Below are 26552 nucleotides of genomic sequence, written 5' to 3'. Positions count from 1 at the left end.
CGGTTCCAGACTGAAGTGCCTAGTACCGCTCGGCCACCGCGGCCGGCGGGCTGCCATGACAAAGATCTTTAAGACATAGTTAAAACTTTCAGAAATTTTCTGTCGACTGATTTAAATCTTTTCGTTGCATTCCTTTTTGTTGCCAAGCGTTGATATTTTGAACGCATTTAATTATATTTTAGTAACAATGAATTGCTTGGTTTTGTTTTGTTTTGTTAGCTACGAGTTCCATATTTCAGTCAGTCATGAAGTGTAAAATTCTCGATTGAAAAAAAATTGGAAACATTCCACTGAAAAAAAAAAACAATATGTTTAATGTATCAGATCCGGACGGGGGTACTGCAACTGTGGTTAAACAGCTTTGTAATGTTCATAAAACGTTTTTTTGCCCTGTAACCCACTGCCAAAACCGGCCAGTGTGGCCGAGCGGTTCGAGGCGCTACAGTCTGGAACCGCGCTACCGCTACGGTAGCAGGTTCTAATCCTGCCTCTGGCATGGATGTGTGTGATGTCTTTAGGTTAGTTAGGTTTAACTATGTCTAAGTTCTAGGGGACTGATGACCTCAGAAGTTAAGTCCCATAGTGCTCAGAGCCATTTGAACCACTGTCAGACATTTTATCTCCACTCGTAAGTTTTAAAAGAGCTTTACAACTCTAGGTCTAACTGCGACAGGTTCGCCATGAGTAGTGCAGATGACTTTTCTTTCTGTGTCTTGAAAATAGGATCTAAGATGAACATCAACAAAAGCAAAACTAGGATAGTGGAATGTAGTTGAATTAAATCGGGTGATGCTGCGAGACTTAGATTAGGAAATGAGACGCTTAAAGTAGTAAAGGAGCTTTGATATTTGGGGAGCAAAATAACTCATGATGGTCGAAGTAGAGAGGATATAAAATGTAGACAGGTAATGGCAAGGAAAGCGTTTCTGGATAAGAGAAATTTGCTAACATCGAGTATAGATTTAAGTGTCAGGAAGTCGTTTCTGAAAGTATTTGTATGGAGTGTAGTCATGTTTGGAAGTGAAACGTGGACGATAAATTGTTTGGACAAGAAGAGAACAGAAACTTTAGAAATGTGGTGTTACAGAAGAATGCTGAAGATTAGATGGGTAGATCACAAAACTAATCAGTAGGTATTGAATAGAATTGGAGAGAAGATAAATTTGTCGCACAACTTACTAGAAGAAGGGATCGGTTGGTAGGGCATATTCTGAGGCATCAAGGGATCATCAATTTAGTATTGGAGGGCAGCGTGGAGGGTAAAAATCGTAGAGGGAGACCAAGAGATGAATACACTAAACAGATTCAGAAGGATGTAGGTAGCAGTAGGTACTGGGAGATGAAGAAGCTTGCACAGGATAGAGTAGCATGGAGAGCTGCATCAAACCAGTCTCTGGACTGAAGACCACAACAACAATAACATATATATACTTTCAACGTCAAATGGACTCATCGCTGAATAAATACTCTGTGAAACAGTTGTTAGTATTCCGAAATACTTAAATTAATGTCTTCTATAGACTGAGTTGACAAAAGTCGCGGGATTCCTTCTTCTGACCGGGATAGTGCAGCAACGCGACGTAGCATAGTCTCAAATCGTTCGAAAACCTCTGCAGAAGTACTGAGCCATGCTGCCTCTATAGCCATCCATAATTCCGAACGTGTTGCCAGTGCACGATGTTGTGCACAAAATGACCTCTCGATTATGTCCTGTAAATGTTCGATAGGATTCATGTCGGTCGATCTGGGTGGCGAAATAACTCTCTCGAATTGTCCACAGCCGGCCGAAGTGGCCGTGCGGTTAAAGGCGCTGCAGTCTGGAACCGCAAGACCGCTACGGTCGCATGTTCGAATCCTGCCTCGGGCATGGATGTTTGTGATGTCCTTAGGTTAGTTAGGTTTAACTAGTTCTAAGTTCTAGGGGACTAATGACCTCAGCAGTTGAGTCCCATAGTGCTCAGAGCCATTTGAACCATTTTTTGAATTGTCCACACTGTTCTTCAAACCAATGGTAAACAACTGTGGCCCGATGATATTACACGGTTATTTGGGAACATGAAGCCCACGAATGGCTGAAATGATCACAAAGTAGCCGAAAATATCCATTTCCAGTCAATGATCAGTTCAGCTTAACCAGAGGAGCTGGTCCGGACCATGTAAACATAGCCCACACCACCAACTTGCACATGGCTTGTTGACAACTTCGGTCCGTGGCTTCGTGAGGTCTGCGCCACACTCGAACCCTACCATCAGCTCTTAGCAACTGGAATCTTGATTCATCTGACCAGGGTATGGTTTTCCAGTAGTCTAGGGCCCAGCCCATATGGTCACGAGCCCAGGAGAGGCGCTGCAGGCGATATCCTGCTATTAGCAAATGCCGGAAGTCTGCTGCTATAGCCCATTGACGAGAAATTTCGCTGCACTGTCCTCACGGATATGCCTATGGTCGTCGTACATCCCACATTGATTTCTGCAGTTATTTGACACTGTGTTACTTGTCTGTTAGCACTGAAAATTCTATATGCAAACGCCACTGCTCTCGGTCGTTAAGTGAAGGCAGTCACCACTGCATTGTCCGTGGAGAGTGGTAATACCTGAAATCTGGTATCCTCGGCTCACTGTTGATACTGTGGATCTCGGAATATTGAATTCGCTAATGACTTTAGCACATCAGTAAAAAATAGCAGTGTTTCGGAATGCCAACCACTATCTCACAGGGCATTTATTTAGCGATGAAATGTGTTAAATATGTTGTCAACACACAATTTGAGGTAGAAAGTAATATATATATTGTGATGCCTGATCGATTTTCACTTTTTCCAGTATCGCCTGGACTGCATTACGAGTGGCTCCACTTCTTTTGCTATTGTCGATTCTTTATGGAGAGGCGGTCTGCCACTTCGTTCTGCGTCATTCAGACTTGTTTGATCACAATGAAAATATCTGGGCCTACTAACTTTTATGTCATATAACGGTGTATTATTACATACATTTCCACCAAACCAGCATGGATTGTTGCGAGATTGTTCCCCTTCAAATGCAAAAAAATTAATTACCGTATTGCACGATTTTCCACTTTATCAGCGGGCTGCGCCATTTTGTTTTGGATCTTCTAGCGACCATTACGGTAATGTGGTGCAGAGATTTCAATGTGCACCATAAATGCAGGCGTGTACCTATAAACAAACAGAAAAAGTTCAAACGATTTACGGCGAAGCAGCCGGGTCACGTCTTCGATAACCGCAGAAATTTTAACAGGTGCACACCCTGCCGTTTACAAAGCACAAATGCAACGAGAGAGCGCTATGCAAGGACACTTAAAACCTCGGTATGCAGGACGTATACCAAAAAACAACACACACACACACACACACACACACACACACACACACACACACACACACTCACACTGTAAATACTAGCGCCACCACACAGCCAAACATGACCTACATCAACTTCCGACTTTCTTTTTTTTCGATACGCACCCATATAGCCATCTCGATAGAGGAAAGACGATGCGACAGGGTGCTTCTACGATTAAGGATATTAATGAGTGTCAAATTAACCTGGCGGGAAGTTACATAGGCTTAGACTTGTCACGCGATACCATGCAGGCGACTTTCGTGTTGATTATGGTGGTACGAAGGACAACACAACACCCAGTTCCCGAGCAGAGAAAATCTCCCACCCGGCCGGAAATCGAGCTCAGGCAACTTCCGTTAGCGATCTGCCGCGATGACCCTGCAGCTACCGAGGTGGACGTGTGTGTTGCCTTTCGGCATATGCCCTGCGCACCGAGGTTTTAAATTTCCTTACAAATAGCTTTCTCATTGCATTTGTACCTTGTAAATGGTGGGGTGTGGACCTGTAGAAATATCGGCTGCTATCGAAGACGCCACCAGGTGCATTGCCGATAAAAGGGCTCTGAGCACTATGCGACTTAACTTCTGAGGTCATCAGTCGCCTAGAACTTAGAACTAATTAAACCTAACTAACCTAATGACGTCACACACATCCATGCCCGAGGCAGGATTCGAACCTACGACCGTAGCGGTCGCTCGGCTCCAGACTGTAGCGCCTAGAACCGCACGGCCACTCCGGCCGGCCATTTCCGTTAAGTTCTTTTAATATTTTATATGGTGGGAGAATCTCAAGTTTCACTTGCAAAAATTAATGGCGTAATTTTATTTTTTCTAGGTAATAATTAAGATAGCGAGTACCCTCGTATAGAACGATCAGCGTAAGCTATAATATTTTGGACATGGCTGCACTACAGCAACGGTTACAGAACAGCGTGAATAAAAGATAACCAACCAGCTGAGGAAATGGTGGCTTTCAAATAAACTTGACCACTGTTTCGACGGATCTAAACCCGTCTTCTTCAGAAGGACAGACCTGCATACAATGCAATAGCTTATAATGAAAACGCCATGGAACAGTATTACTTGTCTAGCAGAAGGTACTCCCTACAGTAGGTGTAGGACTATCACAAACAATATGGTAACGATCACAATAGGGCAAGTAGTACTTACAACTTCACATTAGCAATTTCCCCAGTAAAATCTGTCTCCACATGACATTTATGGGCAACGTTCTGTATGTCATATTTAAAAACTGAGGTCCCTGGTATCAACGGCTTGTCACATCAGTAAAAACAATTACTTAGAATAATAAGCCATGTTAGTAGATACATGCCGACTGAGGGAGAGCGGAAAGCGTGGATGTAAGTAAAGCAATTCCTGAGGCACATGCACCGATAAACATGTACACTTGGCGGTCTAAACAGCCAATAAGCGTAAGCACATTGAATTTACCAATACAAATATACCATGCATATCAACTAGTATAGAATAAGATGTTAAAAAGACAAATACATAAAATATACTGGCATAAGTTAAGATCCTTATAGGACTGTCAGTACATTATCATACGGAAATAGTGATATCTATGTATAAGTACGTTATTACAAGCATATTGACAGAAATGAAATTAATATCACCTCCAGTACATCATCATATTGGAAGCAAAACTGCCAGTGCGTAAGCACGCTATTAAACGTAAAGTGAGTAAAAAGCAAAAATTTATAGGTATCTGAAGAGTGGCAAACATAACAAAAGTGGGTGGCATCAATATCCCAGTACAATATTAACTTGAAAACGAATACATATGCACAAAAATTTTATAATACAGAGGGGGTCCAAAAAATGTATCCACTGTTTAAACGTCCATAACTTGCAAACTAATTGACGGAGTTGTCTCATTTTTGGTGAAAGTGTAGCTTAAAGTCCAACTTAAAGATATCACTGTAGGTGTTCAGAATGGTCACCATTAACATCCACACACAAACGATGCCGCCGAACTGCAGCACGAACTACTGACTGCAACGTGTTCAGTTGGATATTTGCATATGAATGTTCGATGGATTCTCGAAGTTCATCCAATGTGCGTGGCTTTTGTCGATAAACGTCGTCCTTTAGTGTTCCCCACAGGTAGAAGTCCAGGGGAGTAAGGTCTGGGGAACGTGGGGGATACTCCACAGCACCTCAACGGCCTATCCATCTTCCAGGTAGATTTTCGTCGAGATACGCCATAACACGACTTTGGTAATGGGCTGGGGCACCATCTTGTTGAAAGTAAACTCTTCTGTCTCCATACAAGTCTCGGATGGCAGGTAAAATGGATGTCTGAAGCTTCTGAAGGTACACCTCACCGGTAACTGTGCCGTCAAAGAAGAATGGCCCAATCAAGCCGCAGTAAGACAACCCACACCACACATTTACTACTGGCAAATTCACGGCTTTGTCTATATGGACGTTCGGATTTTCGGTGGCCCAGTAGATGCAATTGTGGCGATTTACTGTACCATTGAGTTTGAACTGTGCCTCGTCAGACCACACAGTCATCTCTGCAAACTCTTCATCGTTGTGCACCATGTTAGTAAACCACTCGCAGTACTCCATTCTACGATCTGGATCGTCCTCGTTCATTGCGTGTAATAATCGTGGGATGTAGCACTTCCACTTTGCAGTCTTCAAAATTCGCCGAACACTTGAGCGACTCACACCAGTTTCACGGGCACACTGTCTCACAGACTTCTGTGGTGAGCGAGTGAATTGTTGTAACACACGACGGGAGTTAGCTGGTCTTTTTACTGTTGCAGGTCGTCCAGATCGTTGTTTGTGTACATCTTTAACACAGCCTTCGGCTTCAAATTTGTCTCGAATGCGACGAATCGTTAAACGTGTCGGTGGCTCTGTTTGATACTCATTTCGCCATTGCCGTTGAACCTCATTAATGATTTCGTACTTAAAATACCACAAAGACAACATCGAATGTAAGGCTTGCGCCAGCCATGTTTACACGAGTAACTAGGTGCAACTAAGAACAAAACACTGACTATCTGGCGACTGTCATCTGACGAAATAAAACAACGCAATACAACGCTTGTGTGGCGATTTCCGGAACTACAAACTATTACACTACCAAAGATGAGACAACTCCGTCAATTAGTTTGCCAGTTATGGACTTTTAAACAGTGGATACAGTTTTTAGGACCCCCCTGTAAAATTTTGTGGAAATGAACCACTCGTAAAGGCTACGGTCCGTCGTATGAAGATTTTTTTGCGAACAGTATAGGGTTGAAAGTATCGAAAAATTGTCCACAGCCAAGCTGCAGCTGGTCTTTTAGTAAATTCCCGTATTTGCGCTCAAGATGTTTATAGATCTCTAATTCTTCCCAAAGGTCCATCCTGCGCCCTTTGATTTCTCTATGAAGAACAACTGTGTCTTCCAATTTTTTCGGAGCTTGGTTGGCAATCAGTAGCTGTTCAGCTAACGTAGGGTTATGTACCGGCTGATAAAAAAGTCAGTATGTTAACGTTACCTGAAAAGGCGCTTTTAGTGAAACTGTATTATCAGACTGGGGAATGCGCTAGTTCAGAGTTACGATGCTATCGCCATAGGAAGGGGATTCAAACGGGTAAAGGTCCGTTGACAGAATCGCATCATCCCCAGCCTGGCTGATAAACACCTGCTGGAACGTACGATGTTTATGCAGGGTGGCGTTCTATCCCATATCGCTAGACGCGTGAAAGATCTCTTGCGCGCGTCGTTTGGTGATGATCGTATGCTCAGCCGCCACTTTCGTCAGGCTTGGCCTCCCAGGTCCCCAGACCTCAGTCCGTGCGATTATTGGCTTTGGGGTTACCTGAAGTCGCAAGTGTATCGTGATCGACCGACATCTCTAGGGATGCTGAAAGACAACATCCACGCCAATGCCTCACCGTAACTCCAGACATGCTTTACAGTGCTGTTCACATTATTCCTCGACTACAGCTATTGTTGAGGAATGAAGGTGGACATATTGAGCATTTCCTGTAGAGAACATCACCTTTGCATTGTCTTACTTTGTTTTGCTAATTATTGTTATTCTGATCAGATGAAGCGCCATCTGTCGGACATTTTTTGAACTTTTTTATTTTTTTAGTTCTAATAAAAGCCCATGTCATTCCAAGCGTGAATGTCAATTTGTACCTACCTATCTACATTATTCCGTGATTTATTCAGTTTTCAAATTTATACTGACTTTTTGATCACCCGGTATATAAGTTCCTTTCTTTCCTAATAGATGCTCTTTGCAGTTTCGAAGCTGATTGTTACATAAACCAATGTTTGGCAGGTTCGCCGAGGTTGCCGCGGCGCCCATAGTGGTCGAAGAGCCAGCGACAGTGGCGCCGCCGCCGGCTACGCGCGGCCGAAGGCCGTACCACGCACGGTCGCGGCTGAGGGCTCGCCAGCAGCATCCCCCGGGTGACGGCTACTCCGGACAGGACTACGACGCCGAAGCCTACTCGGCCGCGCGCAGGGTGCGTGGCCGCCGACCGCTGCCCGCCGACAGGTCCTGAGCTCACACTACTCGCTGACACTGGAGCCGAGTCTCACCCCAACAGAATCTCGTTTGACACTAAATTTGTCGTACGGTCTTCGGATACAAAATTGTAAATCTCATCATTTCAGCGATAATCATCTAGAGTGGGGAAAACTTTCCGCTCGTCTCTGGCATTAGTGCTGTCTCTACTACAGTGACGCAGCCAACAAGCTGTTCTATATTTGAAAGTCGCAGGTGTAGACACAGGAACTTTTGCTACATTGAATGAAAAAAAAAAGAACTGGTTAAGATCAAATGGACTAGTTTCACAGATGGGTAAGCGGTGCTGCGGAGCTCAGACATTGGTGCGGGAACATTTCGTGGTCTGCCATTCGCCGGTTTTGATACTTTCGTGCTTTCAATTCCTGAAGTTTGTTTCGTAGTAAGGGAAACGTATACATTCCCAATGACTGACACGTTTTACTTGACTCACATTTGGAATCTATGATCGGAACGCAACTTCACGTTGTGGGTTCAACAACTCTTAACCACTGGTTCCGAGTAGCTCAAGGATGGAGGTAAACTGATAGGTTTTCTAATTGATATTTTTCGTCAAACTACGTTTTCCTGGAATGTCTCTGTAACGCATTTTAATTTGTAACGTTGCAGACTATTAGCCAATTTTCTTCATGACTCAAAAATTGACGCTAACACAGAAATCTTGATTAACTTCTCACGATCTGGGCTCACAGTCATGAAGAACTCTTTAAAGGTCATCACATTCACGGTTGGCTGCAGAAATTATTTATTTCACAACTGCAGTTTCAGGGTTTGGATATTTTCAAGTAGTACTGCAAAAGATTCACATGTAAACAGTGTGTTGGAATACTGATTTGTGGCGATTTATGTAAAGAATGTTAGCACTGGTAATATTTCACGTAAGTTACTCATTTCACAATGTACAGAGATTCGCACTCGTTTGATGTTACTGTATTTCTGCAGTGAAAAGGCTCATTTTTGACGATGACATGTGTGCATGTCGGAGGATTTCAAAGTCTGACATCTGCTGAAGCATAATCTTTTGCAGTAGCACTTGAAAATGCCCCAAAGGCCGAAATTGCAATTGCAAATAAATAATTTCCACAGTCAAAGGCGAATGTGATGCACTTCAAGAAAACAAAAACCTTAGTTCACTGAAATTGACAAGTTTTATGCTTTTAAATTTTGAAGTGGTTTTCTGGCCTATTCCTACTTGAAATGATTCCAATACTTCCATAGTGTGGAAAAAGTGATAACCTACGACGTAAGGTTTCAATTTCCCGTGTTGTGGAAATTTTACAGATGTATATGAGAAGAGGGTAGGGAAAAATGGTGCAGTATTGCGTGTTCGTTGTAGTTAGAGTATTTTTCTCTCTGGCGGGACACGTGGCAATATCGTGAAAAACAATAGAAGGATGAATGATATCGTTTAAGTATTTAGATGCGTGAATGTTGCTGCACATGCCTTTTTTTTTAACAAGGACGAATGTTGTCAAATTAACTACTTACTCGTTGTGCTTTCGAGTTATGTATATATGATTTTATGTTTTATGAACAAGAGTCGGTGTACAAGGAATATTTTGCGAATAACATGCCTGAAACGTGGGAAGCTACTTACGCATATGTGGATTTTTGGAAACTAGAAGATTATTTTCAGTGGTTCAATGAAATGCGTGTTTCTTTTGTGCTTAAGGTCTACAAAGCTATCTTGCCCTAAACTTTTCACTTTTCATAAGTAATATGCGGTATCTTCTCTTATGCCTTGTAATGTTCATGGGCAGCGTCCAGTGAATTAAACGGACTTCAGGTGTGTGAAATGCGGCTCTTAATACGAAGAATTATGTATGTTTAAACGAATATTTGGGATTAATATACAATATTTTAATTTTTGTTGTCGAGTTCCTGTGTTTTTGAATGTTTATTTTATGTCTCGTCCTGATTAAGTTCAGGCAGTACCTGTGTATACTCACTTTGTAGAAAGAAATCACGTAATATGTAACATTATTGTGTGTTGGAAAGAGTGCTTAATAAAGATGTGTGCATATCACAGATTATTTCTGGTGAAGAAGGTTGCTAGTTTTAAATACATTTCTAACTTTCACATGCATAAGTACAGCTGCACCGTAACGATGTTACTCTCTTAGCGCTACGCTGTTCAACTCTTTAAAGTACACATCCATCTATTTTGCATGGTAGGAGGAGAACACATAAATTCATCATTATGTAAAAGTCATGTTTGCATATCAAGAACGATTGCGTCTTGAATTGTTGCTTGGAGGCTGTGTCTTCCGTAGTGAAAAAATATCACTAACAACATTCCGAAACTTATTTTCCCTGTTTAGATCCGAATAAATTAACCGGATCATGTCTATATTTGATCAAGAACATAGCTTCTTAATTAGAACCATGACCGATGACATATGATGGAACTCTCTCCATCAAAGAAATGCCATTTACATGCCTACAGTGGCAAAAAATTTGAACCCCGAATGGACTGTATGATATCATACCTAAGGGAAGGGGACTGTGAAGACGTCATACTAGTTTAAGGTACATCTAGAGAAAGTTTATAGGTTCCATCTTTGTAGATAAAACTAATGTAGAATAAATGTTTCACTTTGTAGTGAAGTTTGCATTATTTTGAAATAGCCTAACATACTAAAACTGCACGCTGGGCCAAGAATCGAACACAGAACCTTACCTTAGGTGAACAATGCTCTTACTGACAGCTGCCGGTTTTTTCTCTTTCCTTATATATATAGTGTGTGTGTGGCTTCTTTCCCAGTTGTTTCTTACAGTCGTTTATCTGTTCCATTTTATTTTTCTTCTTTCTCTCCTTTAGAGAGATTTGGCAGTGTCCCTGGAATGGTGGGGTCTATCCAAGTCCTTACTGGTAATTCAGAACATGCATTCTCCTCTTGTGTAATACTGAATGAATAACTAAAGTTAAATAAATCAAACAACTAAAAGATGTAATTAAATATATAACTTCCTCTTTCGATGGCATCCAAATCCTTCCTTTCGTTAGTAAATATATTTTTCAATGAAATCAAGCTTAAAATTTCCAATTAAATGTGATATTCAAACCTACCAAAAGCCGATCGTTTATTATGCCCTTAATTTAAGATTCGAGGAACAGTTTTCTTGAGGCCTCGTGAATTCTTTTTCCCCATACGGTTTAGTTCCCTTACACGAGATCCTAAGCTTTTGTCTCATATTATTAACCAATTCCTACATTGTGAGAACAGTAAGTGTAATTTATTGCCAAAAATATGTCTTTGTACTTGCAATTTGCGTTTACTCATTAATGGTGTAAGAAATTGGCACCGCGTTTGTTCATGACGTAGGATAGAAATTCTCTCATTAGCCTACTGACTGAGTTGCTTTTTATTTGCAGGTAGTAGCTTGCTTCTGGCCTTACCGGATTGGATTTTTTTTTTACACTACTTCGATGTCTACTGTGTGAGTTCTACTGATTATGGTTCTCCATATTGACGCCCAATTTGTATTAGGATACTTTTCATCAATGTTGTTTCGTGTCCCTCCTTTCCGTTTTTCACTAATTAGTTAGTGTGTTGTTAAGATCTTTTTCGTCTAGAAGCCTTCCTTTACGTATTTCGGTTCTACATTTATTTTTCCTACGTCAGTAACAGTTGTAGGTTTCCTGGCCTTATCGCTTTTAAATACGTAGGAGTGATGACAGCTCTCACTGACAAAATTTAAAGTGTCCATCTGATTAAAAAGTTATCAGTTTTAATCCAGTCCACCATTTTAGGTACTCTTGCTACTGTTTAACCTTAATTTTAAGCATTTCAGCTTGCGATATGTTGACAATAGGCAGCTGATTTTTCTCTATTATTTAGGGCAAAGGCAATATATGTGCGATCTACTATACCTCCGATAACATTAATGTATTTATGAGTCAGTTTCGCTCTTTTGTATCAATGTTCAAATGTGTGTGATATCTTATGGGACTTAACTGCTAAGGTCATCAATCCCTAAGCTTACACACTACTTAACCTAAATTCTCCTAAGGACAAAAACACACACCCATGCCCGACGGAGGACTCGAACCTCCGCAAGGGACCAGCCGCATACTCCACATTTGTATCAGTATTTTTTCCGTTTATTCTCTACTGAAGTTCATTTAGCTTTTGTCGTTACATCTCTCCTATTCACTACTACAGCGGACATACATCAAGAGCAACTGCTAACGTGAAGCGTTGATTCTCAATGTAGCCCAAACCATGTCCTTTCCTTTCAGTCAAAAATGGTTCAAATGGCTCTGAGCACTATGGGACTTAACATCTGAGGTCATCAGTCCCCTAGACCTTAGAACTACTTAAACCTAACTAACCTAAGGACATCACACACATCCATGCCCAAGGCAGGATTCGAACCTGCCACCGTAGCAGCAGCGCGGTTCCAGACTGAAGCACCTAGAACCGCTCGGCCACACTGGCCGGCTTCCTTTCAGTCCTCGCGCATTCAAAATGAGGCTTCCCCAGTATACAAATTCATATGTTTTACATTAGTTTCTAGAAGTTTCATGTTCATTTCACGTATTACTATAGCTCCTTCGTCCTTAACGTACCTCATGATAGTCATGGGCTTTCTTTCTAGTGCTATACTTGTCAACTTTACACTTACCCGTCTTAGAATAGGATCCACAAAAATAACAGACAGCACGAACTACAGTGGGCTTTTTTGTGGACCTCCAGATGGTATCTTCAGGTCTTTTGTAATCTGTCTATCAACATGATTTTTTCTGTCATTCCCCTTATCACATTTCTCCTTTCTTCTTTTCCCTGGCCTTATCCCGAGTCCTTACTATTTGTCTGGCATATTCTTCTCGATGTGACAACGTTAGTGTTAGAGAGTGGCCTAATGCCCTTCCAATCGTCCTGTCACCCCCACTGAAACCCCCCCCCCCCCACCCCCGCCTTCCGTGATACAATTTGTGTACTCCACCTGTCTGCGTAAAAGTGTGACAACGTTTTCCAAATGTATACGAATCGCGTATGTTGGGCGCGACGTGGACACCAGCACGTTATACTCCTTGTCGGATGTGGGAAACCGCCTAAAAACCACATCCGGGCTGTCCGGCATACCGGCCCTCGACGTTAATTGAGCGGATTCGATCTAAGGCCCGCGCACCTCTCCGAATCCCGGAAGCGGTGTGTTCATGCGCGGTGCTATCCGGGCGGGTACCCTTATAATATTCCTCATTACGTTTATTATAGTTTTCCCCTAAACCCATTATCTTCATGACTTGTTCTAGGTGCCTGTAACTTACATGAAAAATGCTTTGCAAAAGTCTCAAAACACCGATGCACGTTCGATGTTTCTAAATGAAGTGTTTGCAGGATAGATCTTCTTGGGAAACAGTGCTGGTGCTTTTGAAGTAAATTTACTGTTAGCTGAACAAGACTTTTGTTTCGTGCCCTAATCACAATCTTGCAATCAGCTGTGAACGTTAAGGAAAATCAGAATTTATGAACTAAAGTTTGGAAAGAGAAGTACTTTGCTGCCTTTAAATACCATGCATTAGGACTGTTGATATTTTTAAAAAGATGTGGAATGCGATAAATCGATATTTAAAATATCATTATGCGCCCACGTTGTATCTAAATAAGAATCGATGTATCGATTTATCGACGAATAAACTATCGACGTACCGGCCTATAAAAATATCTGCTGCACATTGTAAATATGCTGCCGGTTTTAGAGCTGTATATTTAAGTACTAATTTGTTATTAGAATTTATGTACATTTCCGAGCTAGCAGCCTGTCTGTCCCCCTTAGAACAAGAACTGAAAGGAAAGGGATGCATGTTCACGCTTAGTGATAACCACTTTGCTAACAATGGTAACTTCTTGTAAGCGGTACAGTAAAAAGTGTCTGATGTGTCCGTCGTTCGATTTCGTCTCATATCGGATTTGTCCGGAACACTTCATGTCGACTTCCTCGTTTTTTCATTTCTGCAACGCCAGTTACCTAGCAGTGGTAGTGTCAAAATTGTGTGATGAAGTTTAATGTGGATGTTTCTGTTGGTAGTACCGTGCGCCGATTACGTCAGAATTTGCCCTCACGCGTCGCCGCCCACTGCAAAGACCAGTCTTGTGATTTAGATTTTTATTCGTCAGTTTCAGCAACTGTTTTTGAAAAACGCCGATGTGAAGAAATAGCACACTAGTTGCATTAAAAATTGTTAAATCTTGTTATTCCACTCACATCGCCACCCCAAGCGCGGTCAGACTTCTTCTTTATGTCACTTATACTTGCTTCACACAGTCAAAGAGAAAAGACTGGGCGTGTTGAAATCTCAAAAAATAGTAAGACTCCTTCACCCAGTGAAAGTGAAATTATGTTCTACAACAATTTCAAAAGAACAATTTCAAATATTTACCGAACGTTGCAAAAATATATAATATAAAAGAAAAATCTGTCCTCGACATTGCCTTTTTGATATCGATGTATGGCAGAATGAAATTTCGCCTGCGTATATCGATATTTTTTGGAGAAGTATCGATATACCGATATTTTACCTGGGGCCCTATTATGTACCCCCACTACCTACAGTCACAGCTTCCGCTATGTCAGTAGCTCCGTTCAAGTGTCCAAATATCACGTTCGCTGTCCTAAAATTTTTGCTGGGCTACCACTAATGGAACAAAGTAGGTGACAGATGCTGGTAGAACTGAAGCTGTAAGAGGGGTCATCAGGCGGTAAAAATATTGCCTTTAGATATGAAAAGAAAGATTCCTGATGAAATTCAGAAACTTGATAGTGTGATAAGGTTTAATATAGTACTTATTCCACTTATTGGAAGTCTCAGACATGCCTGTTGCACACTTATGTGTCTGACAACAATCTGAAAACCGACTGCACCGCATGTGATCAATAAGTTCTAGTCCAGTCACACTTCATGGAAACTTTATTTCGTTATGATTTCCTCGTTCTATGCTGATTACAATAATTAGAAACTCGACCATGATATGCTGACTCACATTAAAGTAGGTACTGTGAAGGTTACGTACTGAAGGTAGGCAGTTTCGCTCACTTACGCATATGGGCTCGTCATTTCACAGTAGTTGGCGAAGAATAATTGTCAAGTGCTGATGTTTAACAAACCATCCATGTTCAGTACAAGATTTTATTTCGGGCCAGATGAGGCGATGCATTGCTTCGTCAAAATTATTTTCTATCATCATGTAGCATCTCTGAAATGTGTAAGTTGGTCAGTCATTAATGCAGGAACGCCTTAGTGCAGTTGAATTAATTAGAAACAATGGAAAGTGCTCGAACAGACCGGGAAAATGCCATTGGCTGTTGCATACAACCAGATGTGTTGTCGAATTACAAGCGATCGAGCCTTGCAGCCAGCAGTAGGAACTCGAACTTCCCGCTGTGATCTTCAGTAAGGTGTAATCTACACTCATCAAAAAAAATTTTGCATCACCCCTGAGTTTCGAAATTCTTCCACTAGAAACAAAAACTGGCTCTGAGGCATACGCATATATTCTTTTGCAATGTGTTCAGCCCACCACCCCTCCTAAAGAAAACTAACGACAAAATCGTCTGTTTTCCATGGAGCTTTGATCACAGTACTCTTGAGCAATACATGGTGGAACGTCTCCTTGCCCTGATGAAGGCTTGAATACGTCGTAGCATACCACTGATGAGATAATCAAGCCAGCACTGCTCCCACTTGTCCCGCTCTTCAATAGCAGTTCTGCGTAAGACGCGCTGAGTACGTCGTCGTTGGCGACGTCCAAAAACAGGTCCTTTGAATCGATACCACACTTGTTCGGACAGGTTCATTTCCAGCGAACAAGCAGGCGACTCGTTCCTAGCATACTGAAGGAACCCGTTCACGAAAACAGTACGATGAACGCTAGACTTATCATCCATCAAGATTAAATTGTCACCAAAATGTTGGCGACACGGTCCCGCTGTTGGCTGCAGTATCCCGTCCCTGTACCGAAGAGCACTGAGACTGCTCTCAACAACCACGAGAGGTGTACCGTCACCCCATGGGATGCCATCTCAGAGCATTAATCCATCACCACCTTGTTGTACACTCCTGGAAATCGAAATAAGAACACCGTGAATTCATTGTCCCAGGAAGGGGAAACTTTATTGACACATTCCTGAGGTCAGATACATCACATGATCATACTGACAGAATCACAGGCACATAGACACAGGCAACAGAGCATGCACAATGTCGGCACTAGTACAGTGTATATCCACCTTTCGCAGCAATGCAGGCTGCTGTTCTCCCATGGAGACGATCGTAGAGATGCTGGATGTAGTCCTGTGGAACGGCTTGCCATGCCATTTCCACCTGGCGCCTCAGTTGGACCAGCGTTCGTGCTGGACGTGCAGACCGCGTGAGACGACGCTTCATCCAGTCCCAAACATGCTCAATGGGGGACAGATCCGGAGATCTTGCTGGCCAGGGTAGTTGACTTACACCTTCTAGAGCACGTTGGGTGGCACGGGATACATGCGGACGTGCATTGTCCTGTTGGAACAGCAAGTTCCCTTGCCGGTGTAGGAATGGTAGAACGATGGGTTCGATGACGGTTTGGATGTACCGTGCACTATTCAGTGTCCCCTCGACGATCACCAGTGGTGTACGGCCAGTGTAGGAGATCGCTCCCCACACCATGATGCCGGGTGTTTGCCCTGTGTGCCTCGGTCGTATACAGTCCTGATTGTGGCGCTCACCTGCACGGCGCCAAACACGCATACGACCATCATTGGCACCAAGGCAGAAGCGACTCTCATCGCTGAAGACGACACGTCTCCATTCGTCCCTCCATTCACGCCTGTCGCGACACCACTGGAGGCGGGCTGCACGATGTTGGGGCGTGAGCGGAAGACGGCCTAACGGTGTGCGGGACCGTAGCCCAGCTTCATGGAGACGGTTGCGAATGGTCCTCGCCGATACCCCAGGAGCAACAGTGTCCCTAATTTGCTGGCAAGTGGCGGTGCAGTCCCCTACGGCACTGCGTAGGATCGTACGGTCTTGGCGTGCATCCGTGCGTCGCTGCGGTCCGGTCCCAGGTCGACGGGCACGTGCACGTTCCGCCGACCACTGGCGACAACATCGATGTACTGTGGAGACCTCACGCCCCACGTGTTGAGCAATTCGGCGGTACGTCCACCCGGCCTCCCGCATGCCCACTATACGCCCTCGCTCAAAGTCCGTCAACTGCACATACGGTTCACGTCCACGCTGTCGCGGCATGCTACCAGTGTTAAAGACTGCGATGGAGCTCAGTATGCCACGGCAAACTGGCTGACACCGACGGCGGCGGTGCACAAATGCTGCGCAGCTAGCGTCATTTGACGGCCAACACCGCGGTTCCTGGTGTGTCCGCTGTGCCGTGCGTGTGATCATTGCTTGTACAGCCCTCTCGCAGTGTCCGGAGCAAGTATGGTGGGTCTGACACACCGGTGTCAATGTGTTCTTTTTTCCATTTCCAGAAGTGTACATGTTGGAGGCATACGACATTATCGGGTTGTTTCCCAACACATTGTCTGAGATTGTCAGGGTACAACAGATTTGTGTTTCGTGCGTAAGCAACATCCGACGACAATCCTTTGGCGACCATTCTGCATAATTTCTGGCCCATCTATAGTGATGTCCACGGTTCTGTGGTGTTTGAAGTGATGCTCGACACAGTCGTTAGGAATGGAGATAAGCATCATGCAATCGACTTCTAACAGTTTTATGTGATGCATGACGTCCTGTAGCCTCTTCGAACGCCGAAATTAGCAACAGAGCACTCAGCCCACGGTTCCTTTCGTTCAAACGTCGGTGAATATCGATAATCTTTTGCACCTCTCGAACCAGGACGGCCTGTGCTGTGTAACTTTTTAACACTACCTGTCAGTTGGATCCATTTGCATGTCCACACTACATCATTTTGACTCGGGTACACACGTCCAGTAACTTTCTTCGTTGACAAGTCTATACGTAACGTGATGATGCGAACCTGATAATAGGTTGGGACTCTCCTACGTGATATGATGGATGTTCACTCTGTCGTTCCACAGACGTGTCTAATGCGTTAATACTGGTGTTTTACTTTCAACTTAAATGCTGCAACCCATTCGAGTGTGGCGTTTTACACGTAGGTAATTGCGTGTATTCTTTTATCCATTTTGGTTGGAGAACACCGCAGCTGTTTTCATAGATTACGCTGTAGGAAATACTGCAACTAGCCACACATTTGCTTGAAATGATTTTATTACACCATTGCTATTTTCGGTCCTGAGCCCATCGTCAGATGATAACGTTGGCTTCTATTACATTTGTGTCTTCCTGAAAAGCCCTCCTCTATATACAATAGGACAGAGGTTTGGTTTTCTTCTACAATCCATACTAATCAATGAATTGAACTAAGTTATCTTGTTTTAGTTCATTTCACTGAACTCTATAGACTGTAATAAAAAATAAAGGCTGCTATTTTTCTTGACTTCCGGAAGGCGTTCGATACAGTTCCGCACTGTCGCCTGATAAACAAAGTAAGAGCCTACGGAATATCAGACCAGCTGTGTGGCTGGATTGAAGAGTTTTTAGCAAACAGAACACAGCATGTTGTTATCAATGGAGAGACGTCTACAGACGTTAAAGTAACCTCTGGCGTGCCACAGGGGAGTGTTATGGGACCATTGCTTTTCACAATATATATAAATGACCTGGTAGATAGTGTCGGAAGTTCCATGCGGCTTTTCGCGGATGATGCCGTAGTATACAGAGAAGTTGCAGCATTAGAAAATTGTAGCGAAATGCAGGAAGATCTGCAGCGGATAGGCACTTGGTGCAAGGAGTGGCAACTGACCCTTAACATAGACAAATGTAATGTATTGCGAATACATAGAAAGAAGGATTCTTTATTGTATGATTATATGATAGCGGAACAAACACTGGTAGCAGTTACTTCTGTAAAATATCTGGGAGTATGCGTGCGGAACGATTTGAAGTGGAATGATCATATAAAATCAATTGTTGGTAAGGCGGGTACCAGGTTGAGATTCATTGGGAGAGTGCTTAGAAAATGTAGTCCATCAACAAAGGAGGTGGCTTACAAAACACTCGTTCGACCTATACTTGAGTATTGCTCATCAGTGTGGGATCCGTACCAGATCGGTTTGACGGAGGAGATAGAGAAGATCCAAAGAAGAGCGGCGCGTTTCGTCACCGGGTTATTTGGTAACCGTGATAGCGTTACGGAGATGTTTAATAAACTCAAGTGGCAGACTCTGCAAGAGAGGCGCTCTGCATCGCGGTGTAGCTTGCTCGCCAGGTTTCGAGAGGGTGCGTTTCTGGATGAGGTATCGAATATATTGCTTCCACCTACTTATACCTCCCGAGGAGATCACGGATGTAAAATTAGAGAGATTAGAGCGCGCACGGAGGCTTTCAGACAGTCGTTCTTCCCGCGAACCATACGCGACTGGAACAGGAAAGGGAGGTAGTGACAGTGGCACGTAAAGTGCCCTCCGCCACACACCGTTGGGTGGTTTGCGGAGTATAAATGTAGATGTAGATGTAGAAAGTCTCTGTTCTAAAATGAGTAGAGGAGGTTTTTTCTGGAAGAGGCAAATGCAAAAGAAGTCAACGCTATCATCTGACGATGGGTTCAGGCCCGAAACTAGTAATGGTATAACAAAATCATTTCAAGAAAACTTGTGGCTGGTTGCAGTATTTCCTACAGTGTAATTGTGCATATGTTTACAAACTGCGTCAGGAGTGACCTTATATTCGGTGCAGGGGCAGTCACAACAGCAACACATCTACACGACATATCAGAGTGATGCAACACTTCTGTTGACGTGTGTATACTCTAGGGCTGACAAATGGTTCAAATGGCTCTGAGCACTATGGGACTTAACATCTGAGGCCATCACTCACCTAGAACTTAGAACTGCTTAAACCTAACTAACCGCCGGCCGCGGTGGTCTAGCGGTTCTAGGCGCTCAGTCCGGAACCGCGCGACTGCTACGGTCGCAGGTTCGAATCCTGCCTCGGGCATGGATGTGTGTGATGTCCTTAGGTTAGTTAGGTTTAAGTAGTTCTAAGTTCTAGGGGACTGATGACCTCAGATGTTAAGTCCTATAGTGCACAGAGCCATTTGAACCATTTTGAACCTAACTAACCTAAGGACGACACACACTTCCATGCCGGAGGCAGGAAGCGAACATGCGACCGTAGCGGTCGCGTGGTTCCAGACTGAAGCGCCTAAAACCGCTCGGCCACTAGGGCTGACAGAATGTGCTTCATTTACGATACGATCCCGTATTGTTGTATGAAATTGGAGATAAACATCGCAAATAGTAGAGTACCTGACAGAAGACTACATATTTTCCAGATATAAGGCTTTGCTGTTGTGTAGACTTATGAGTCACGTGCCTCCTCTCTCTTAGCGAACTAGAAAAGTTAAACGAAGCTACATCTGTGCACGAAACATTCTTATATGATCGTTGTCGAATCAGCTTTAGGGGATACAAATGGTTCAAATGGCTCTGAGCACTATGCGACTTAACTTCTGAGGTCATCAGTCGCCTAGAACTTATAACTAATTAAACCTAACTAACCTAAGGACATCACACACATCCATGCCCGAGGCAGGATTCGAACCTGCGACCGTAGCGGTCACGCGGTTCCAGACTGAAGCGCCTTTAACCGCACGGCCACACCGGCCGGCTAGGGGATACATGTGGACTTACCACAGTTTGTTCTGTCGTACGCTGATATCATTATTAATTCGTTTTTTCTTATGAACCATTATACTCGTCTAACCTGAACTTGTATAATCAACGACTAGTTGCAACGAGAGGCTCACTGAACAACATCGCACGTGAGACATTAATCCCGTAGCATATATCTGGGCTATATTTAACAGAGGCGCGACAATTCCATCGGCTGTCGTTTCTGTTCGAGGTGACTGACAAAATGTCTCTTAACGTCACATCTTAACCTCTCTGCCGGCTGCTGTGGCCGAGCGCTTCTAGGCGCTTCAGTCCGGAACCGCGCTGCTGCTTCAGTCGCAGGTTCGAATTCTGCCTCGGGCATGGATGTGTGTGACGTCCTTAGGTTAGTTAGGTTGAAACGTCCCCTTTGAACTATTTATACACGAGTGTCCTCTGAAATACGTAATTCTTGTATTACCTGTGTCAGCTGATCTTGTACTTCCCGGATTTCTCTTTTGTACTGTGTATTGATTTGATTTTGATTCTGTTTGAATTTTCTAATTTGTTCATACTCTTCTGTGTCAGTGAAGGCTACAGGTCTTGTGTCATTCAGATCATCATCTACCTTTGTAGACAAGTTAGTGACCTGATCCGAAAGTTCGGCTACTTTCTCCGATAGTGAACACATTTCCTCAGTGTGTTTTTCTGAACCAAGTTTCAGAGTGTCCATTTGTGTTGAAATCGAATCTATTGTGTCCTTTAAGTTTTCCTGAGTTTTTGCAAGTTGCGTAACCGAATCGGTAGATGCAACTGAGTCAATTTTAGCTTGCAAGGTGTCGTGATTTTCATGAACAATGGTTTGCAGTTCTTTTATGGCTGCTTCGTGATTCTGTAATACATTTTCATGCCGCGAAAAAATAGGTTGAAAATGCTCACAAATTTGTGTTTTTACGTCATTACAGACTTTTTGACATTTCGATTCAATGTTATGTAACTCAGTAGTTAAATCTTCACGTGTTTGTTCAAGTGTGGTGTCTAACTTTTGAAGATTTTGTTCCATTGTGTCTAACTGTTGCTGTGTTTGTCTCTGGTGTTGTACCATTGTGTCTCCTGAATCTACAGTATTTGCGAAATTGTGTCCTGTCATTTCGGATTCCTGAGGCGAGCTGTTGCCGACCGATCGATCGATAATGCTTCCCTGTTCACTACCTGTTTCAATGTCTACACCATTGTTTGCAGCCCGCTCCATTTCCCTATGCACAATTACCAAATTACTACTTTGAACATCAGTTAATTCATTACTCGGTGGCGCTAACACACTGCTTTCATTTTCACTGTCATTTCTCAGTTTACTTTGGAGCCTAGTATTACGTTTTTCACACGCCATTATTGTCACAGTATTTCACACGACAACACAGAAAAACACAATTTGAAGATCAAAAATAAGAGAACACATTAACATAGCACTGAAAATAATATCTAGTTAATTGCAGCTGTGAAATACTTGGTGCAAATCTACATGCATGCCACAACTGTTTTACTGTACAACAATGAAAGACTGCAACTACAAAGGAGATTCTCTCTACAATTACGCGCTAGCAATAAACAAAATCTACACTAATTACACAAACTACAAGAAAAAATCAGAAGATTCCAGAGAGGTATCCTCGGCTAAGGGTCGACATATGGAACGTCCCCTTTGAACAATTATACTAGACTGTGCTTAAACTGACAGACAATATTTTGTTAGCGCAACGCAATCTGACTTTCAAAATTCCCTACAAAAGAATGGCCCTGACTAACATTAAACTATACCTTTCACAAATCACTTACCTCACAAAAATCTTCGCTGCTCAAGCTACTGCAATACAGCGAGCGCCACTACTGCCAGCTAAATAAAAGATTCAAACTATGGAAGGCGCTAACTACTGATAGGGATAGTTAGCAAATCAAAGATATTAATAGAGAACAAACAATGTATTTACCTTGATATCATCATATATAAATATAGCAGTTCATGACAAATTTCAAAACTCCGCCATCTCTCTCCCCACATCCACCACTGCTGGCGGCTCACCTCCAACTGCGCAACGCTACGCGCTGTTCACATGCAGCTGCCGCTGCCCAACACTACAATGACGAGTATTACAACAATGCAAAGCAACCACAGACTGCACACAGCACAGCCAGTGATTTTCATACAGAGGTGGCGTTACCAATAAAAAAACCTAAACAGCCTACTTACATAGAGAAAACATAAACAGCCTACTTACAAGGTTTAATTAGTTCTAAGTCTAGGGGACTGATGACCTCAGATGATAAGTCCCATAGTGCTTAGAGCCATTTGAACCATTTGAACCTCCCTGATTACCTTGGATGTAGATGACTAGCAATGTCAGCGACTCGAGGCACTAGTACACTATTGTAACGGAATGTTGCTTTTTTGTGGCTTGCTTTTTAATTAGCGATTTTACGCAGTTGCCCTTTCCAAAGATAAGTTATATCAATCTGTATATACCACACCATCCTGTCACATAAAAATATGTTCTAACGTCTCAATCAAATAAAACAATTGTAAGATGTGTGATAATTAGTCTGATTTTCAAATTACGAGGCTGAAAAAATAAATTGCTCTAGCAATAGTAAAATGACCAGAAGAAAATGAAACACTTATTGCAAATAAATAGTACTGATACTGGGAAGCTCGGCTAAGCTATTCACCCCAGGTATTTCTCGAGCCGTTTAAGATATCGCAATTCTGGTATCACCCAGATGAACTGTGAGAAAGTCCTCACTAAATAACTTACGGTTTCTTTCCATAGCTGTATTAATTACAGTGGTATCGGTGTCAGTCGCTTTTTCAAATTAAACTATAGTACTTTGGGCCGCTGATATCTTAGTTCTAAGAAAGACAAATTCAACGGCGGCTCAGTCTTCAAAATTTTGTTAGCACTTTCTGAGAAATTACAACATTTATGACTTAGGACTCGTCAGTTTTGAACATGAATCCAATTGCTGTCTTATGAGGAAGTTCGTGCTGTTATGTGGAGCTGTTGAGGCAGGCTGACGGGGCAATAAACTTTGACACGCCCAACAGTCTACTAACAAAATCTGAATAATGGAGACAAGTTTCATGTAAAACTGATATTAATCACACTTGATTATATGTGGTTAAACCGACGTATCAACTGGAAGGCAAAGGACGTGGCACCATTTAACTATAGTAATAGTTCTGCTATTGTTTCTGCCAGAGCCTTCAAGGAAAGCAAAAATTTTATTCGGTTTGTAAAACAGGCAACTGTGGTATAAATATTGTTAAATAATAACTTTGCTTCATGAAATTAATGTAAAGATACTTACATTGCACAATCACATCAGCAACAGGAACAAAAATGGAATCACCAAAAATAAGATTATAAAAACTTCCATAAAATTCCATTAATGTCATCAAGTACTCAAAAAGTCATCCATCTATTGCAATACATATTTGCAGTCGTTGGTACGAGAGCTTCTGCATAGTTCGAAGCTATTCTTCCCATATCACTGCACCTGGTGCCACAACGCGATGTTTTAAATCCTCTTGGGTCGCTGGAACTTGTGCATAAACTTCATCAGAGAAAACCGTGCAGCGACGTTAAATCAGGCGAACATGCAGCACAACTGATAATGCCTTCACAAGCCATCCAGTGACCAGAAAGAGCTTTTCTAGCCTCAAATGCCGATGTCCATCGTGCTAGTACCTCATGGATCTACGTATTTCAAGAAGTATTTCCTCTAAGAGAGCATGTAGGACTTTGGTATCGAACTGTGTGTATCTTTTACGCGCTACAGATTCTTCAACGAACTAAGGACCAGTCACTTAGTCTTCAATAATCCCGTAACAACTCTTTGCGCCGGCCGCGGTGGTCTCGCGGTTCTAGGCGCGCAGTCCGGGACCGTGCGACTGCTACGGTCACAGGTTCGACTCCTGCCTCGGGCATGGATGTATGTGATGTCCTTAGGTTAGTCAGGTTTAAGTAGTTCTAAGTTCTAGGGGACTGATGACCACAGCAGTTGAATCCCATAGTGCTCAGAGCCATTTGAACCATTTTGCACTCTTTGCACACCATTGTCTTTGATATTCATATTGCCTCAGCCAATGTGTCATCTCAGCGGCCGAATAATGTGCATGGAGGGGTAAATAAAAGTGGCCCGGAGAGCAGAGTTCAAGGGTACAAAGAAACACAATAGAGGAAAGGAAATACAGTACTAACCTGATTATAGCAGATGTTCATTGTTTGGTACCTTAACACCCTAGTCAGCAAGTGACTGAAGGCGGATCGAAGCCAGACTGCTGGAATTGCTGCAATCTCATCCGAAATGTTGTGCTGGAGTTCTTGAAGACTACGAAGATAGTTGTGATACACCTTAGACTTTAGGGCTTCCCACACAAAGTAATCGCACACTGACAGATCGACCGGGGCGGCCAGCTAGGGTCGCAACCAGACTGTCACTTGATCGACGTCATGTGCCGATGTCTTGCGACAGGCGTCAGTTTGATTTGATATGACTCTGAAACATTTTCTTATGAACTGCAGCCATATTTTCTGATGTGCGGGCACATTTCGGAATGCTTTTTGCCTTGTTCAAAACAGATCTTGACTGACGACATTTTCGGACTAAGCTTTGCACAGAACTGGCACTTTGACATCATTAAAAAACTCAACCGTCCGCAGCTCGTGGTCGTGCGGTAGCGTTCGCCTTTCCCGCGCCCGGGTTCCCGGGTTCGATTCCCGGCGGGGTCAGGGATTTTCTCTGCCTCGTGATGACTGGGTGTTGTGTGATGTCCTTAGGTTAGTTAGGTTTAAGTAGTTCTAAGTTCTAGGGGACTGATGACCATAGCTGTTAAGTCCCATTGTGCTCAGAGCCAAACAACTCAACAAATAACTGACCACACTGTTTCCAGCACTTTGTGTTGTCGTGTAACCTTCCACAACAAACACCGCTGCTCCGCTGTGAGTACCATCATCCCATTGGTGCCACTCCACTCACGCTAACACAGACCGCACTACGCTCTGAACCGCTGTGGATCACGGGGAGGATGCACACGTGACATGCGCGTCACGGGGTGTGGTTATATGCATACATTCACGTCCAATCGTGTCCACTCGTCCGGGCCACCTTTATTTGCACCACCATGTACCGGGTGATCCAAAAGTCTGCATAAATTTGAAAACTTAATAAACCACGGAATAATGTAGATAGAGAGGTAAAAATTGACACACATGCTTAGAATAACATGGGGTTTTATTAGAACCAAAAAGAAAACAAAGTTCACAAAATGTCCGACAGATCTCTTGCGCGCGTCGTATGGTGATGATCGTGTGCTCAGCCGCCACTTCCGTCATGCTTGGCCTCCCAGGTCCCCAGACCTCAGTCCGTGCGATTATTGGCTTTGGGGTTACCTGAAGTCGCAAGTGAATCGTGATCGACCGACATCTCTAGGGATGTTGAAAGACAACATCCGACGCCAATGTCTCACCATAACTCCGGACATGTTTTACAGTGCTGTTCATAACATTATTCCTCGACTACAGCTATTGTTGAGGAATGATAGTGGACATATTGAGCATTTCCTGTAAAGCACATCATCTTTGCTTTGTCTTACTTTGTTATGCTAATTATTGCTATTCTGATTAGATGAAGCGCCATCTGTCGGACATTTTTTGAATTTTGTATGTTTTTGGTTCTAATAAAACCCCATGTCATTCCAAGCACGTGTGTCAATTTGTACCTCTGTATCTACGTTATTCCGTGATTTATTCAGTTTTCAAATTTATACTGACTTTTTGATCACCCAGCTTTCCATGATTCATAAAGGTAGCTTCATGGGAAAGAGAATTCTTTGAAGGAAGAACTTAGTGTCCTGATGCGTCTGAATCGAGCAACGGAATCC

At 43.0% G+C, this 26552-nt stretch overlaps 1 protein-coding gene across 1 annotated transcript in view; it reads left to right on the top strand.

The window, feature by feature from the left end:
- LOC126471119 (uncharacterized) overlaps nucleotides 1-9953 on the top strand; it is a 115190-nt gene extending 105237 nt beyond the window's left edge. The window contains exon 4 of the mRNA XM_050099201.1: nucleotides 7679-9953. Within this exon, the coding sequence (XP_049955158.1) occupies nucleotides 7679-7904 (226 nt within the window). The 3' untranslated portion in view covers nucleotides 7905-9953. The remainder of the gene's footprint in view (nucleotides 1-7678) is intronic.
- The last annotated feature ends 16599 nt before the right edge of the window (nucleotides 9954-26552 follow it).

The sequence above is a fragment of the Schistocerca serialis genome, chromosome 3, assembly GCF_023864345.2.
Source record: "Schistocerca serialis cubense isolate TAMUIC-IGC-003099 chromosome 3, iqSchSeri2.2, whole genome shotgun sequence".
Taxonomy (NCBI): Eukaryota; Metazoa; Arthropoda; class Insecta; order Orthoptera; family Acrididae; genus Schistocerca; species Schistocerca serialis.
This window is presented reverse-complemented; position numbering and strand designations above follow the sequence as displayed.